The 15,927-nt window shown below is 40.2% G+C and overlaps 1 protein-coding gene across 2 annotated transcripts in view; it reads right to left on the bottom strand.

The window, feature by feature from the left end:
• Positions 1-15,927, bottom strand: part of SPG11 (spastic paraplegia 11 (autosomal recessive)) — a 79,858-nt gene that overhangs the window by 41,557 nt on the left and 22,374 nt on the right. For both annotated transcript variants that reach the window (XM_018053821.1, XM_018053822.1), the window contains exons 11-21: positions 15,111-15,287; positions 14,178-14,249; positions 13,764-13,891; positions 13,289-13,458; positions 12,355-12,568; positions 10,237-10,440; positions 8,910-9,016; positions 7,955-8,100; positions 6,633-6,794; positions 4,175-4,241; positions 547-712 (exon numbers count right to left, since the gene is read on the bottom strand). In XM_018053821.1, coding sequence (XP_017909310.1) covers positions 547-712; positions 4,175-4,241; positions 6,633-6,794; positions 7,955-8,100; positions 8,910-9,016; positions 10,237-10,440; positions 12,355-12,568; positions 13,289-13,458; positions 13,764-13,891; positions 14,178-14,249; positions 15,111-15,287 — 1,613 coding nt within the window. The remainder of the gene's footprint in view (positions 1-546; positions 713-4,174; positions 4,242-6,632; positions 6,795-7,954; positions 8,101-8,909; positions 9,017-10,236; positions 10,441-12,354; positions 12,569-13,288; positions 13,459-13,763; positions 13,892-14,177; positions 14,250-15,110; positions 15,288-15,927) is intronic.

The raw sequence follows: 15,927 nt of genomic DNA, 5'->3' as shown, positions 1-15,927 counted from the left end.
ATTCAAAGGAAAGATACACAAGAAATTAACCATGCTTATTTTTACTATGTACAATAGAATTGAAGCTGAGAGACAAAACTTTTTCATTTTTCACCCTTCTGATTTACTTGAATATTTTACCATAAAGATGCATTAGTTACCTATGAAATAAACCAACATACTAAATCTGTATTTAGCTGCTGATTATATCAAATACTCCTCCCAATTCTGTTCTTTACAAAAGTGAATTATAAAAGACCAAGATCTTAAATGCAGAATTGACATCTTATAGAATTCCCTCTTTGAAACTGCTAACATTAGGCAAGCTCCTGGTTCAATTTTTAAAGACATGATTCTAGGATATATTTATGATATTTAAAAATATATTTTAATCTTTTTCCTATTCACAAAGTAAGATTAAGTGCGAGAATCCTAGGGTATACAGAAAAGTACAAATGAAAAATAAAACGACCAACTGTGGTATGTTTCCAGTAGCTTTTTATAAACGCATGTATAAAAATACACAAATATGCTTTTAAGAGTATCAATTATGTTTTAAATACTCACAGCTGCTTGGGGGTCTTGCTCTTGGTTAATTCCTGAACCAGGAAAGTACCAAACGCAAATGACGGCCGCCCATGACGTAAATAATAAGCATAATTCAGACGCTCTACTACAGCGTATTTACCAACCAGGTCAGGGCTAGAGAAATGTGGGAGCTGACTCGCTGCATCTGGGGGAAAGTGAAGCAACGTTAATCCTCTGCACCTCACCATGATTAACTTCAGATCGGCATGTGGAAAACTTAAGTTGGCAACGGTGAAAGAAAACTGGTCGCTATCATCAGTTTGTACCACTGTGTATCACTTTGAACCACCAAAATGTAATAATTTTATTTTAATGTGGAGCAGTAGCCCTCATTTTACACAAAAATGTGTACCTCAGAAGCCACATAAAAACCTATAAATTATGTTGTAAACCTATTGAACTTATCTTAGATGCTATAATTCTGTATTTGATGATTCCTTAAGTTCACATTGGCAATAACCCTTTAACTACAAAATCTGTTAATGATCGGCAAACACAGCTTTTTAATTCATTCACACAGCTCATTACACAGTGAACGCCTTCATATATTTATACGAATCCTCTATTCACCAAGACCAATGCATTGTACCTCTTCCAATACTGAGAAGAATATTCTTTTCTCCACATTAATACCCTAATAATCTTTTATTATAGCTACTTTTGTTTCTGTTGTTGTATTCATGAGCACCTTATTATCTACATTATACCATCTTTCTAAGACCAGCAGAGAGTGTTTCAAAGTTCCTCTGCGCCCATGGAAAAAGCAGAAAAAACATTTTTTCTCTTTTTAGAGAAATATGAAGTCAAAAGATATGTGGATGTGGAAAGTTCATATGAAATAATTGTTCCTATCAAGCCCTAATCTTTAATTGCTTCTTAACCACTAAAGACCTATTTTAAAAAGGAGATAAAATATTTTGAACTGTAAGGAACCATTTCTGGAAAACAGTGCATCTGCTCTTATTTTCATAGTTCAAAGCTGAAGTAAAACTGTATCCTCCCATGCAATTCCAAAGAAATTTTTACATTCTGACTAGGCTCTTAATTAAAAAAAGATTTGAAGACTTTAGAGGAGCCCATCATCTTACAAAGCTATTCCTTAAAATTACACCTCCCTCGAGATTAAAAACCTGTCACGTCTTACCTGTATTCTTTGTAAGAGCAGACTGATTTTGATAACTTAAGATTGCATGTAGAACCATTCATCCATTCATTCATTCATCATTTACAGAGTGCACATAGAGCCAAACGAACAAATCTGAGTCTTTGTTTTTTTTTTTGGTCACACAGCACAGCATGTGGGATCTTAGTTCCCTGACTAGGGATTGAACCCGTGCCTCTTGCAGCGCAAGTGTGGAGTCTTAACCACTGAACCACAAGGGAAGTCCCCAAACTTGGGTTTTTATTCAAATAAGACCCTGAATTTTTTAGTGGTTTGGGGGGTCAGTATGGAGGTTTTGTATAAGGGAAAGTTTTCTCTGACCTGTTGCAAGAGCCAAATTACCATGTAGTCGCCTTACGGTCACTTTCCGCGGTGAAACCGTATGAAAAGAGAAGCACGCATTCTAGTTAGATACAACCCTCCAATTTAAACCATCTGTATTACACCTTCATAAGAATTATTTCATTTAATTTGTGCTTTATTTCTTCGAAAATGTTTTAAACTTCTAAAAACAAGGCAGGGAACAGGCCTTTAGCTCCCTCCCAGCTCCCCTAGCGCTCCTGGTCGAGTGCTCCACAATCGCCAGGACGTCAGGACTCCGGCTAACGGGTGGAGCTGGAGCCACCGGAACCCGCACAGGGGATTCTGCCTACTCTCCAGGAACCTCACTGAGATCAGAATGAACATTTTCACTTGAAAATGCAATAACACTGCCTCATCCTGCACTGAGCGAATACCAGCTGAATGTCTCCCTCAGGCCCAGCGCTGTGCTGGGCACCAGGTAAATCCAGTACACCGAAATTAGAACTTATAAACCTGACATGTTAGAAAATGCATTTTAGGTACATCAGTAACTATTTATAGGGTAGGTATTATGTGAAAAGTACGGATTTGAATCCTACTTTACAGTAATACAGGCAGAGGCACCACAGGTAATGTGATATTGAAAGCTAACTCACAATGAGTAAGTGAAAAAGAAACAGAAAAAGCAGAGTTTAGGGATGGCACGCAAAAAATGAGGGAAATGTTTACGGTCTAGAGAGGATGGTAGTGTGTGCACACCTGGTGCTTACCATCTAAGAGCTTTTTAAACGCGTCTCGTGACGTGTAAGGAAGGCACTGTCACTTACCTTATTTCATGGAAAACTGATGAGAGGTTAAGTCAGTTGCCCAAGGTCATACAGCTATTACATGGTAGAGCCAAGACCTGTCTGATGTTAAAAACACCTACGCTTTTAACCTTTATAATATTAATACTATATTGCAAGTGAACAAGGATTTCTGGAAAGGGAGAAATTTAAGCAGAAAGTCTATATTACATTTTCCAGCAAGTACAGCACTAGTGACCTCATGACTTTTAACTCAAAGTATGTTTTCAATTCAGTTTTCTATAAAATGTTTCCCATTAAAACTACAATGAGGTATCAAGTCACTCTGGTCAGAAAGGCCATCATCAAATAATAAATGCTAGAGAGAGTGTGGAGAAAAAGGAACCCTCCTACACAGTTGGTGAGAATGTAAACTGGAACAGCCACTATGCAGAACGGTACGGAGGTTACTTAAGAAAACTAAAAACAGAGTTACCACAAGATCCAGTAACCCCACTCCTGGGCATGTGTCTGCAGAGAACTAACACAGAACGATCAGGCACCCTGACGCCCACTGCAGCAGCACCATTTCCAACAGGGAGGCAACCCTCATGTCCATCAACAGTGGCCGGATAAAGAAGACGTGATACACACACACACACATACACACACACTCTCACACAGCAGAAAATATGTGTGTGTATATATACATATACACACACATAATGAAAGATGTGAGATATATATATGTATATATGTACACACACATATATACGTACAACGGAATCCTACTCAGCCATGAAAATAATGAAATGATGCCATCTGCAGCGGCAACATGGGTGGACCTAGAGGCTATCACACTAAGTGATATAGCCAGACAAAGACAAATAGCATATCGCTTAGATGTGGAATCTACAAAAATGATACAAACGAACTTATTTACAGAACAGAAAGAGACTGACACATTGAAAGCACACTTACAGTCACCAACAGGGAGGCGGGCAGGGAGGGGGTGAATCGGGCTGGATGAACATATACATACTACTACAAGTAAAACCGAGAACCAACAATGACCTACTGCGTAGCACAGGGCACCACACTGAATATTCTGTAATGACCTATAAGGGAGAAGAATCTGAAAAAGAGTATATAGCTGAATCATAGTGCTGTACACCTGAAACTAACATGATGTTGCAAATCAGCTATACTTCAATTACAAAAAGGCACGCCAGTTTTTTTAAGTTTCTATTTTTAAGATAGAAAGTATGAGAAAGCTAGATTGGCTTTACATAAATGATCCTCTACTGTCAACACTGCTGAAACGCTTCTAAAGCAAGAAGAATACATAATGACTTACCTCCTATAGCCAATGTGTTGGCAGACTGCCAGCCAAACAATCTGCTGGGATCAAAGGGCAACAATGACTGAAAAAGGGGAGAGGTCAAATCAGAGTTAAAAGTTAACTGACTCTAACGTAAACTAAATCACATAAAAGCTTCTCTCTTTCAGTCTGCTTCCCTTTCCACGGCAATTAAAAACTTCCCATCTTTCTAGATATAAATTCTTTGGAAACAGCTACAAACGAAAAAGAGGGTATGAGACATTTTTCTACTTTAATAAAAACAGAACTGGCTATGTTTCTTTTAAAGACTCTCTTCATCTCAAACTTTGTCTCCAAAGTTTACTGTCTTTTGCTAGAACCAGCAACAATTACAATATAAAAATGGGCTTTATAAATGCTTTGGAATCAGAGGAAAGAGGACCAAGTGGCTAGAAAATGCCACCATAAATACAACAAGGTGCGCTGCAGCAGGTCAGGAAACAGACAGCTAGGCCACGGGCTAAAGCGATGCAATGGCCAAAGTAGCAATACCACCACCAGAGACAAACAGACTAAGGCCAGGCCAGCCAGAGAGGACCCGTGAGCAGGGAGCACCGGCTGCCTGAAATGCGGGGCCGAAGGCTGAGCAGACGGCGAGCAGCCTGCGTGACGGGGACAGAGGACGATGCAGGAGACAGCAGAGCTATCAGGCCCAGATTTGGATGGCGGGGAAAAGAGCAGCTCTAATTCTATTTACGCGCGCGCGCGCGCGCGTGTGTGTGTGAGATTATTTATGGGAGTACGCTTCAATTCATTCATTCATTTATTCTAAGGCTCCCAACAAGGGATTAAACCTGGGCCATGGCAGTGAAAGTGCCAAGTCCTAACCACTGGAGCACCGGGGAATTCCAAAGCAACTCTAACTTTAGATGAAGGGAGAATCTTGGGGTCTAGTGAAGAGGGAACACTTTTCCTACAACAGGACTAACAAATTGCTTCAACCTGAAAACAGAACAACAACTGGAAACCACTTCTGTTTTAGGCTGATGTGATCCACTTTATGTAGTAAAACATGTATTTTTTATGCTTTTATGTAATCCACTTGTATCTATGTAACCCATTTATCTCATTTCTGTAATGAGATAAGATGCCTGTGATCAATATAAATCTAGCTGACTGCTTCCTTCAAGAAAGTTTTGCTACAGTAAAAACAAACCAAAAAACCCTGCTGACAAACATCAGCAGCAAGTAGTCCGCAGACTCACGCAGGCCTGGGGTCCACCACATTTTTAGTAGCACAGGTCTGTAAAATTTTCACATTAGGGTAAGAGGGTTTATATTTTTATAGGATTATAAGGTTTACGTTTAACTGAAGACACTATGAGAATATCTGTACTCAGGAAAAAAAGCAAAAGCCTTCTAAAGTGAGAAATGATCAAAAGAAAGTGTTCTTTTTTTAAAAGATTCAATTTTAAATTGAAGGATTGATATCCTTCAATTTTTAATTGACGGATAACTGCTTTTCAGAATTTTGTCCTTTTCTGTCAAGACAGTGTTCTTAATTGAGGATCCCGCAATAGGTTTTAGGGAACCTGTGAATTCCTTTGAAATGTAAGCAAAATTATATGCAATTTTTCTGGGTACAGTTTGTAGCTCTCTCACATTCTTGAAGAAGTCTTTGTCCTGAAAAAGGTGACTTAAACGAACAGCCCTATTCATTGAGGGGAGAGAGACGTTTACCAGTGGTGGCGTGAGCAGCTCTCAGTGAGCAGCAGACCAGGACGCTGGCCGACCCTGCCTGCCCTCCCACCCACGTCCACCCTTCCCATGCTCTGCCCTGAACCGGACAGTGGCGTTTCCCAAGCTCACCCGCGCTTTGGCTGCCAGACACACTTGGCCACGAGAGAGTGAAGGTGGGAAGAGGGGAGGGACTGAGATGCTTTCCCCTTCTGTGTTTTTTGGAGCATCTCCCACAAGGTGCCAGCCCTACATTCTCTTCCAAGCCCCCAGCAGGCAGCCTGGCTCTGAGTGTGTCTCTCAGAGAGGCTCCCACTGCTGGACTCAGTAACACCACTTTCCGGCAGCCTTAGGGGTGTTGATGACATCCATCTTTGCCAATTTTGAGGTTGTCTCATCATGACACACTTGGCTTCTCTCTTTTGCTATCGCTCTAAGTAATTTCCTACATTACATGGCCTACACATGGAAGACTCCGGCTTCGCAGGTGCTACAGTAGTCAAGAACCCGCCTGCCAATGCAGGAGACACAAGTCTGACCCCTGGGTTGGGAAGACCCTCCGGAGAAGGGAATGGCAATCCACTCCAGCGTTCTCGCCTGGAGAATCCCATGGACAAAGGAGCCTGGTGGGTTATAGTTCATGGGGGTCACAGTCGAAAATGACTGAGCATGCACACGCCACCTTACCTGGAAGACCCAGAATGGTCTCTCTCTTCCACTCTGGCTGAACCCTAGCTGCTATGTCTCAGTGCTATACCTGAATGAGGTGGTAGAGTGTGATGTCGGGAGGCAGGACACTAGGGGTGGTGTACTGTGGGAACAGAGCAGCTTTAAGCTTTGGGTAAGGAGTCAATGCCATCTTCAGTAGCTGGGGATCTACTTTCTTCAGAGAGTTCTCAGTTTCTCCATTCTGAACAACCTAAATAAAAAGACAGATAATGTGATAACAGAATCATGTTTTTTCTCTTTTCCAAATTTAAGTCCTTTTTTCATAAGATGCAAGGAGTAACAGGCTAACAGCTCTGGCTCTGACTTAGGACAAACTAGCTGTGTGGCCCTGGGCTGGACACTTAGGATCAGGCAGGCTTCAGTTTCTTCAACTACAAAATTAGAAGGTTCAGCTAGGCCAGTGGCTTTCAAACTGCATAAGGAAAATCTATTTGCAAACAGGCTCTGTTACAACAATATTCAAAATTTTAAAACATTAAATATTTAATTGGATATTAAATAGTAAATATTTTAAAAGAAAAATACCTACTAGACTAGATGACTCTTAGGTTCTTTCTCTCAGGTCTCAAGTTATTCTATGAGTAATTTCTAACAGGTTGATTACAAACAGAGGCGTAAGTAACCATGAAGTTAAGATATACATCATATATATGCATCATCTCAAACAGGTGGAATTAAATTAAGCTAGCATCAGTAAGGAACTTACAGATTAGATGTTTAGCAGCATTCTTAAGTTCCCTCTAACCAGCCACGCTACACTTTCAAAAAAGCAGAGATGGGCAAATTTTCACTGGTTTCCTCATAAAAGTTTTTAAGGGTAGCTAAAAACTATGATTTCCTTTTTAGCTCTCAAAGAGGTCAAATAATAGAGAATAATTCCCAAGCCACAGATTCAAAGTATACTCACTCCAAGGAGCAATTACATCTTGATTCCATCCTAAAAACAAACCTGGGCTATCAGAGAGCAAATAAACGGGGAAAAAAAAAATCTCTACGCAACATTCAGTTGCCCCTTGTATCCACAGGGGATAGGTTTCAAGACCCTTACAGATAACCAAAATCTGAGGACCTCAAGTCCTTCAAATAAAATGCTGTAGTACAGTCGCCCCCTCCATACCTGTGGATGCAGAACCCCTGGATATGGAGGGCTGACTGGATGGATGGGTCTCCTTTCAACTTAAGAGGATATGACATAAAGCTTAAAAATTCACTATTGTTTCATACTCTTTAATGAAATGCTGGTACGCGGTTACATTTTAAATCAACTGAGACCTAGAAGATCCACAGGTATTTCTGCTAAATTTGTAATCAGTCCTAGGTTGCCATAACATGTGAAAGTGCTGTCCATACCTGGCTGACGCCCCCAGGGGCATACACTGTGGTAGCAAGGGCCAGGAGGGTATGTCCTTCCAACAGCATACTGCTGACACTGGCCTGGTTGCTGGGAATCAGTATCTGAGCATTTGCAAGGCTAGCCTGGAAGATCAGTCTGGGATCTGAAAAATAAGAAAGCACATTTTTCTCCTTGAGAGAAAAACACTAAGCTAAGAATCACATGGGCTTCCCTGGCGGCTCATATGCTAGAGAATCCGCCTGCAACGTGTGAGACCCGGGTTCAATCCCGGAATTAGAACGATCCTTTGGAAAAGGAAATGGTAACCCATGCCAGTGTTCTTGCCTGGAGAATTCCATAAACAGAGGAGCCTGGAGGGCCACAGTCCATGGGGATGCAAAGAGTAGGACATGACTCAGTGACTCAGACACACACAAGAATTATTTAATTCTAAGAAAGAAAATGAATTTTTAGCTCTACCCACAGTAAGGACTTTCTAAATGTAAAAGCAATAGGAAATCAGATTACAAAGGGAAAGAAAAATAGATGTCTACATAAAAATAAAAACTTCCATTCAGGGAATGGAAACAAGGAAAACTGAAAGGTAGTAATGAACAAGGGGAGAAATGAACAAAAGGCAACAGCCTAACAGGTAATGGCCCCAACACAGAGCTCACACAGAAGCCCAAGACACTGACTAGCAGATAAGCGGGCAGGATGACTTTCACAAAGCAGGAAATATAAATGCCTGACACACAAATATATACAATTCATTAGCAATAAAAATGCAAACTAAAACAGGAATTAGATACCATATATCACCTGCTTCTTAGATAAAGCTTGAGTCTAGATTATGGTCAAATATTTGTCTACAGTTATATGACTTATTTAAAGAGTTTACAACTTAAATTCCATTCAAAAGACTGGTTATTTATCTAAAGCAATTTCTGTTTTAACACAGGACATCCATACCTGTTAAATTACTGGAAACTTGTCGACACTGAACTAAAAATTCAAACCAAGGGTGAGCCTCATGTAATTCTTTTTTTCCCAAAAAAGGACAATTTGGAGGACTAAGTCTGTATATAAAACAAACACACAAAATATCTGATTAACATAAACAGTAAGACAGATAATTACAACCATGTTTGCTCAGGTGATATCTAGCATTAAAAAGAAACCAATAATAGTATGTTTTTCATATGCCTTACATATGATCTGGGAATAAAGAAAATTTGAGAGACAGAGATAATATCACTTCAAGTGTTTCCTACCATGATGAAATTTTACCAACGTTGTATAAGATTACCAGAATACCTGCATGCTTTAAGCTCTTTCTCAAGCTGAAGAGATGATTGAAAACTTTTATATAACTACGAGAGAAGAGGGGACTAAGCAGTTAAGGGTCGTAACAGGGCCTCTGAAAGTAACAGGGCCTCTGAAAATGTGGCTTCTAAACCCTGACTTGCCAGTAGTTTTGGGGGAAATATGTCTGTGTTCAAGTAGGCCTCAATGATATGAACAAGAAATACATCCTTTGCTTGAATTCCTAGCCTATTCTACACAAAATAAATAAAAATATTCTCATTTGCAGATGAATGTGGGTTCTGGAATCAAATATAACTAAATCTAACTTTAGCATTTACTAGCTGTGCACCTTAAACAAGGCACCAGGTCCCTCTCAAAGCCTCAGGTCCCTCATCTATGAAGTGGAGGTGTGAATAACCACCTCACAGGAGTTTCTGAAGGTCAAGTGAGATAGTGCACATAAAGCACTAAGAACAGTGCCAGACACACTGGAAGTGCTCACTATCGCTGTCATCATCATTACTGACCCAACAGCAAGCAACACTGGCCACAGACACGACTGTGCCAGCTGATCTTAAGTAAGTATATATACTGATGTCTGACTACCTAAATATAAACTTTAGAGCATGTCTAAGATACCCTGCAGTGGCTATGAAGTCAAAGTCTGTAGCATTTGTTTGGTATGAAAGTCCAAGTTAACCTTTAGAATCTTCCCTCCTTTAAACTTTTAAAGCATTAAATATTAATAAATTAATATATCCAATTATTTAAAAGGTTAATATTGATGTTACATAATTAACATTTAAAAAACACATGATAAGCATTTAGATGAATGGAGTATTAAACTAAAAGATGTCACCAAATGTTAGAGTGGGGGAACTACTTCAAAAAGATCAGTATTGCTCACATGAATGCGTAATATTTCCCTAAAAGTCATATTCAGATGTGATACGGAAAGAGGGAACACGAAGGCTTCGCTCTCAGTACTCACTTGTAGTGGTCCAGATAGACATAAAGAAGGTGCTGCAGACCGTGCTCCAGACAATAGAGGATGAAGCGAGAGTGGAAATCCCACCCTTCTCTGGACCTATAGTTTTGAACAGCGAGGGCGTTCTGCATCACACCCCCAACATGGTTCAGTCTGACAAGGAAGAGTTCAAAGTCTTCTAACTCAGATGTAAGAAAAATTCCATTCCTATTGGGAAGGTTTAAACAAAACACACCAAGTTTAGAAGTTGCTAGATTCAGAGCAGACTTAACCATCTCCATTGTTAAGTAACCTCAACTAGTTAAAAACGAGTATTTACGAACCAAGACTGCCATTCTTGCCCATAGACATGCTCTGAAACGTGTCTTTTGCTGGTCTCCAATGAAGGCTTCTGCAACATTGTAGTATTTTAAGGCAGTGATGACAGTCTCCAATACCTTAAACACTTCAAAACCCTAAACTAAATTACTTCTTAAATTACTACTTAATCTAAACTACAAACAAAAATTATTTGTTTGTTTTTGATTGGAACTATACAACCCACTGTGGCTTCTGAAGCTAGATGCTTTACACACTGAGGAATTCACCAAAATATCCAAACAAAACCATTAAGAGATTAAAGCACAATAAAGAGTAACTTAAACAGACCAACTATTAAAGAACAGAAATTTGCATTTAAATATCTTTATAAGTTTACTGTTACTACATCATGAAAGACAAAGTTTTAGTTGCTCAGTCGTGTCTGACTCTTTGCGACCCCATGGACTGTAGCCTGCCAGGCTCCTCTGTCCATGGAATTCTACAGGCAAGAATACTGGAATGGGTAGTCATTCCCTTCTCCAGGGGATCTTCCTGACCCAGGGATCGAACCTGGATCTCTCGCATTCAGGCAGATTCTTTACCATCTGAGACACCAAAGAAGTCCACACATACCATTAAAGGAGTACAAACAGAAGGCATTATGTGGAGTTTAGAGAAACACCACACAGCCACCACCTCGATTACTGGACATTGTACCTGCAAGTCCTTGGAGTACTCCTCCCCTTTTACATGAGCTTTTCTGCCCACAGAGGTAACCACTATCCTGATTACCATGATAACTTTTTCCCTACTTTCATTCACCAACATAGTCTGACTACCCATGTGTGTAGCCTGAAGTATTAATAATATTTGGCTCTGGCTATTCAAACTTGACGTCTATGAATGGAACATCCTGGACACACTGTTGCTTTTTCCTCCCACGTAACACTGTGCGGCTTGGCCAGGCCGACACCTACAGCTGCAGCGTGTTTTCACTGTCACAGTTTCACTTGGGTAGTTTCCATTGTTCCGCTGTATGATTATCCCTCATTTTTTCTATTCTACCTTTGATAGTCATTGTTCCTAGATTTTTTGTAAAATAAATTTCCCTGTCTGTGACTATAAATAAGGAGGAGCATCTTCTCAAATGTTTATTGGTCATGTATGGTTCCTCTTTTGTGAACTATCTGTGTGCTGATATCTTTACCCGCCAGATCCAAGCTCTACTCTCCTGCTGTGTGTCCCTAGAGGCTCACTCACCTAAGTGGGATGGTCTACAACAGTCTTGTGCCCTCAGGCTTCTGCTTTGCTTTGTCTTGACCTATGAAGATCCCCGCTAGGAGACAAGAATCAAGGAAAAGGGAGGAGGGGGACGCCTCGGCGCGCTCTGTGCTATGTGGCAGTAGGCCGGCCAGCGCTGTCCACTGAGGTACACAGGTCCTACCAGCCAGTTCCCCTAGTCTCAGGGAGTGTCATCTCCCTATGTCCCACGCCAAGCCTCTTAGAAAGCACCCCCTAATCCCATGGTCATGAAGACAGTCTTCCCTATCTTCTAAAAGCATTATGATTTTACACTTAAGTTTTAAAAACTACCTGGAGGGCTCCCTAGTGGTCTAGTGGTTACGAATCTGCACGCCAGTGCAGGGGATGTGAGTTCGATCCCTGGGTCAGGAAGATCCCCTGGAGAAGGAAATGGCAACCCACTCCAGTATTCTTGCCTGGGAAGTCCCACGGACAGAGGAGCCTGATGGGCTACAGTCCATGAGGTCACAAAGAGCTGGCTACGATTTAGCAACTAAACATTAACAACAGTTATAATACCTGGCCAGCTTATCTAAAATTTCATTTCTCATGTAGTTGTTGCAACAAGTATTCTGATCAACAATATCTACAGTCAGAGGCGGCCATTTATTCTGCTCAAGTGAAGCATTACTGCTCTGGGTCTGAAATTCTCCAATCCACAGGATAATGCTGGGCCAGTCATGGCGTGCTGTGAGGTATCTCCAGAGGGCTTCAGGAGAATATGAGTTATATCCTAAACAAGAACAAAATTCATTTTAAAATAGCAATGGATGATGATTACTGACATAGAATCCAACACTAATTGAGTGAACATGACGATCTGGGGAAATATTTAACATAAAAGAAGAGCTGCTCAGGCCCTCTGCTTCCTTTCCTAGTTCCCTCTTTTGCACTGTCTGTTTTCTAATTGATGGTCAGCAGGAGCAAGAGCTAAGTGTTGCCTACCGTTACTACAGTGGTTAAAAGAAACTTGGGAATTACCTGTGTGTTTCATTTATCTTGTCAGCCTTCTTTTTCCCTTTTCTTCTCCTTAGTATAAATAAAAACTTCAGCTGTAATAATAAACGTGAATTTGACACCCTATGAACTACCACTGTTTACCATTGTTAAGTTATTCCCCAGAGCCCTGGTATGATACGGATTCTCAGTTTACACAAAGAGAAACCAAAGACTATTTTGAAAGACAAAGAACGTCATGGACGCTAGGAAGAGAATTCTTAGCCTTGAAATTTCATATTCACTGAACCAGATGGTTTTTCTCTTTCACAATCACATTATAAATCCCTTACAGAAACCTCAAGACAAGAAAAAGCTCTCCATATAAAGACTTGCATTTTAAAGCAACTGAGTATTTTTCCCCAAAACGAATTCGAAAATGAAGACACACCAAAATATTCGGATACGAGTGCCTAACTTAGTCTTCATCCCTTCTTTTAGGCTCTTTCATACTTGCCTTCTGGATTCATCCGGGGGAGAAGGATGGATTCTTGTGTTGGCTGATTCCACCACTGAGCCCAATTTAACACAATTCTATGATCCTGCTTGTTATCTTTATGATCATATTTCAGGAACGAGTCCAAAACAGACTTGTGCTTGGAAAAATCTTGTTCCTTTATCCAATACCTAAAAGCGTGATAGGAAATTTTTAAATTTTGGAGGGAAAGGCATCATTCATTTTTCTCTGCTCAAGAAGTTCTACTCTTTCGGGGAACACATAATTCAATACTCTTAATTTTGTATTTATTATCTTAAAATATATCTGATATGTACACACTGATATGACAGGGGATTCCTCAGGCCCTTCTGGATGATACAAGTTTAATTTTCATATGAGGTCAATTCCACATAAGAAGTCTAAGATAACAATTAAAAACTAAGCCTTATCTATAGTATTCTTCCTATGTTATAAACAGGGCTAATGAGACTACCTGGGTAAAGACTGGATCTGTATATTTTCTTGTAAATGTCCTGAATAAAACTTCTCAACTTGATGCACAAACTCTACAGTCCTTTTCTCTTTTTCAGAAAAATAATTTTTTTCTTTAAAAATTTCAACCTTGAACAGAAAGCAATTAAAGAAAAAAATCACAAAGAATCAAGAACATTTGCAAAACAAAGTCCATAACATTAAATGCCACTTAAGAATTGTATTTTGAATTTCTGAGGCAATGTATGTATTCACACAAATCTTCCTTTAACATAGAGGCAAAATGTTCATTTAAATAAAGACAAGGAGTTGTCACACTTTTATTTTACTAGGTATTAGCTGAATGTTAAAATAATTTGAAGTTTCACCAACATTTACTAGAAAACGTAAACTACTTAGTCTCACCTTTACCTACCAGAAAGTCCCGTATACTTTTATCAGTTGTATGGAAGCATATCTTGAGCAACTGGTCTTTTACGTTAAAGCCCTGAAGTAAACACAGAAAATCAAGAAAACTTACATTTTGTAACGAGCTATCTGAACCTAAACATATGGTCAATACAGAGGTACTCTATTGCAGAAATGTGCCTTGTTAGAATTCCACAGCTCTCCTGCTCCTGTAAACGTGCATTTTCTACGTTTATCATAATATTCACAGACCATCTCCAAATCCTTAGGTGATTTGATTTGCCAGAATGGCAAAGGCAGCACACGGAACAATTTGAGGCCAGGCCAGGCTACCAAGGACCCAAACTGCAGGTCTCTGCTACTATGGTTCACCTGAAGACAGCCGTCAACGCGCACAGCAAATCTGACAGCCTCACCCTCTGAACGTCCAGAAAATTACCACGGGCAAGACCTCAGCCACGCAGATGAGGACCACATCGCAGTCCAGGAGCCCCATCTCCAGGACATCCCTCTCTCAAATGAAGTAAAACCATGGAGCACAAAGCAGAGGTGTACACCGCCTGAAAGCCCCGACGGCGACGTAAGCGAGAACATGAAGAATGTCCCCCAGCAAATAGCGAGGTCCTCTACACGCTCCGAAACGTGTGGAACCTTTTATGAGAAACACTGTTTCCCCTTCTCACCAAAGTACCAAATCTAATAGAAAACAAATGATGGAAATTCTAACCGAGAATCTCTTCAAGACAGTTCTTAGCACTAAAGAAGGTTTCCCAATACCACTGTCGTGATTTCCCAGTAAAAGCTACACACACTTCTTAGTTTTGTGACATGACTACAAATACAAACCAGTTTTCCTAACAGCCAGAAACTGTATTAAACACATAAGAGAACTTCTTTCATTAGCAACTTTATGATCAGACAAACAAATTGTGCCACTTACCATATTCTTCAAAAGCTCAGAGGCTTCCTCTATGTTGTTCTTTTTCAAATTGTCAAAGACCAAATCGAGGCCTAGTCTAATCAACTCCTCAAGTCTTTGAGCAGAATGACTGTTAATCCTGAAGAAAGTTTGTGCCTCTGGTATTTTGTTGCTTAAAATGGCATTGGCAATAACTTCCTAGGAAAAGGAAGAAAAACATCTGCCTTTTGAGTTCCTTTTCCTTACCTTAATATGTTTATCAACAAGGGACTGATATATTTTCTGAGTACCTCAATAAGAGACTTTTGCTGAAAATCTACTACTAGATTTGGGGCTTGGAAGGGGATATGAATTGACCAGAATACACTCTGCCCTCCAGGAGCTTTCAGACTCGTGGAAGAAATGCAAATAGAGCGCAGACTACAGCACTGCACGGTTAGGGCGATGACACAGGTGTTCCCAGGGTCCAGAGAGGAGGGTTCAGAAGAGGAGCATCTAAATAAGAGAAATGAGTAAAAAAGAAAAGGGTTCCTGGTAGAGCTGACAGATGAGGTAAAAGTTTTAAAGACAAGTAAGTGTGATGTATGTTTAATGAGAAAAGAACATAACTTCCAAAAACAGAGAATATTTAATATGCAGAGGCATAAGGGCCAGGAACAGTATCAAGCCTTCAGAGAACTCCAAAGCACTTAATGTAACCAGAGAAGAAGCTGAAGAGAGCAGCAAACGTGACCTGAAAGAAAAGCAGAATCTCCTCAGCGGCATGGTGTGTGCGACACAGGTTTATCCTGAAAGTTATGCAGAGCCACTGAAGGGTCTTAAAAGCTAGGATGATAGA

This window comes from Capra hircus, chromosome 10, assembly GCF_001704415.2.
Source record: "Capra hircus breed San Clemente chromosome 10, ASM170441v1, whole genome shotgun sequence".
Taxonomy (NCBI): Eukaryota; Metazoa; Chordata; class Mammalia; order Artiodactyla; family Bovidae; genus Capra; species Capra hircus.
Note: the sequence above shows the minus strand (reverse complement) of the source record. Positions and strands in the feature narration are given on the sequence as shown.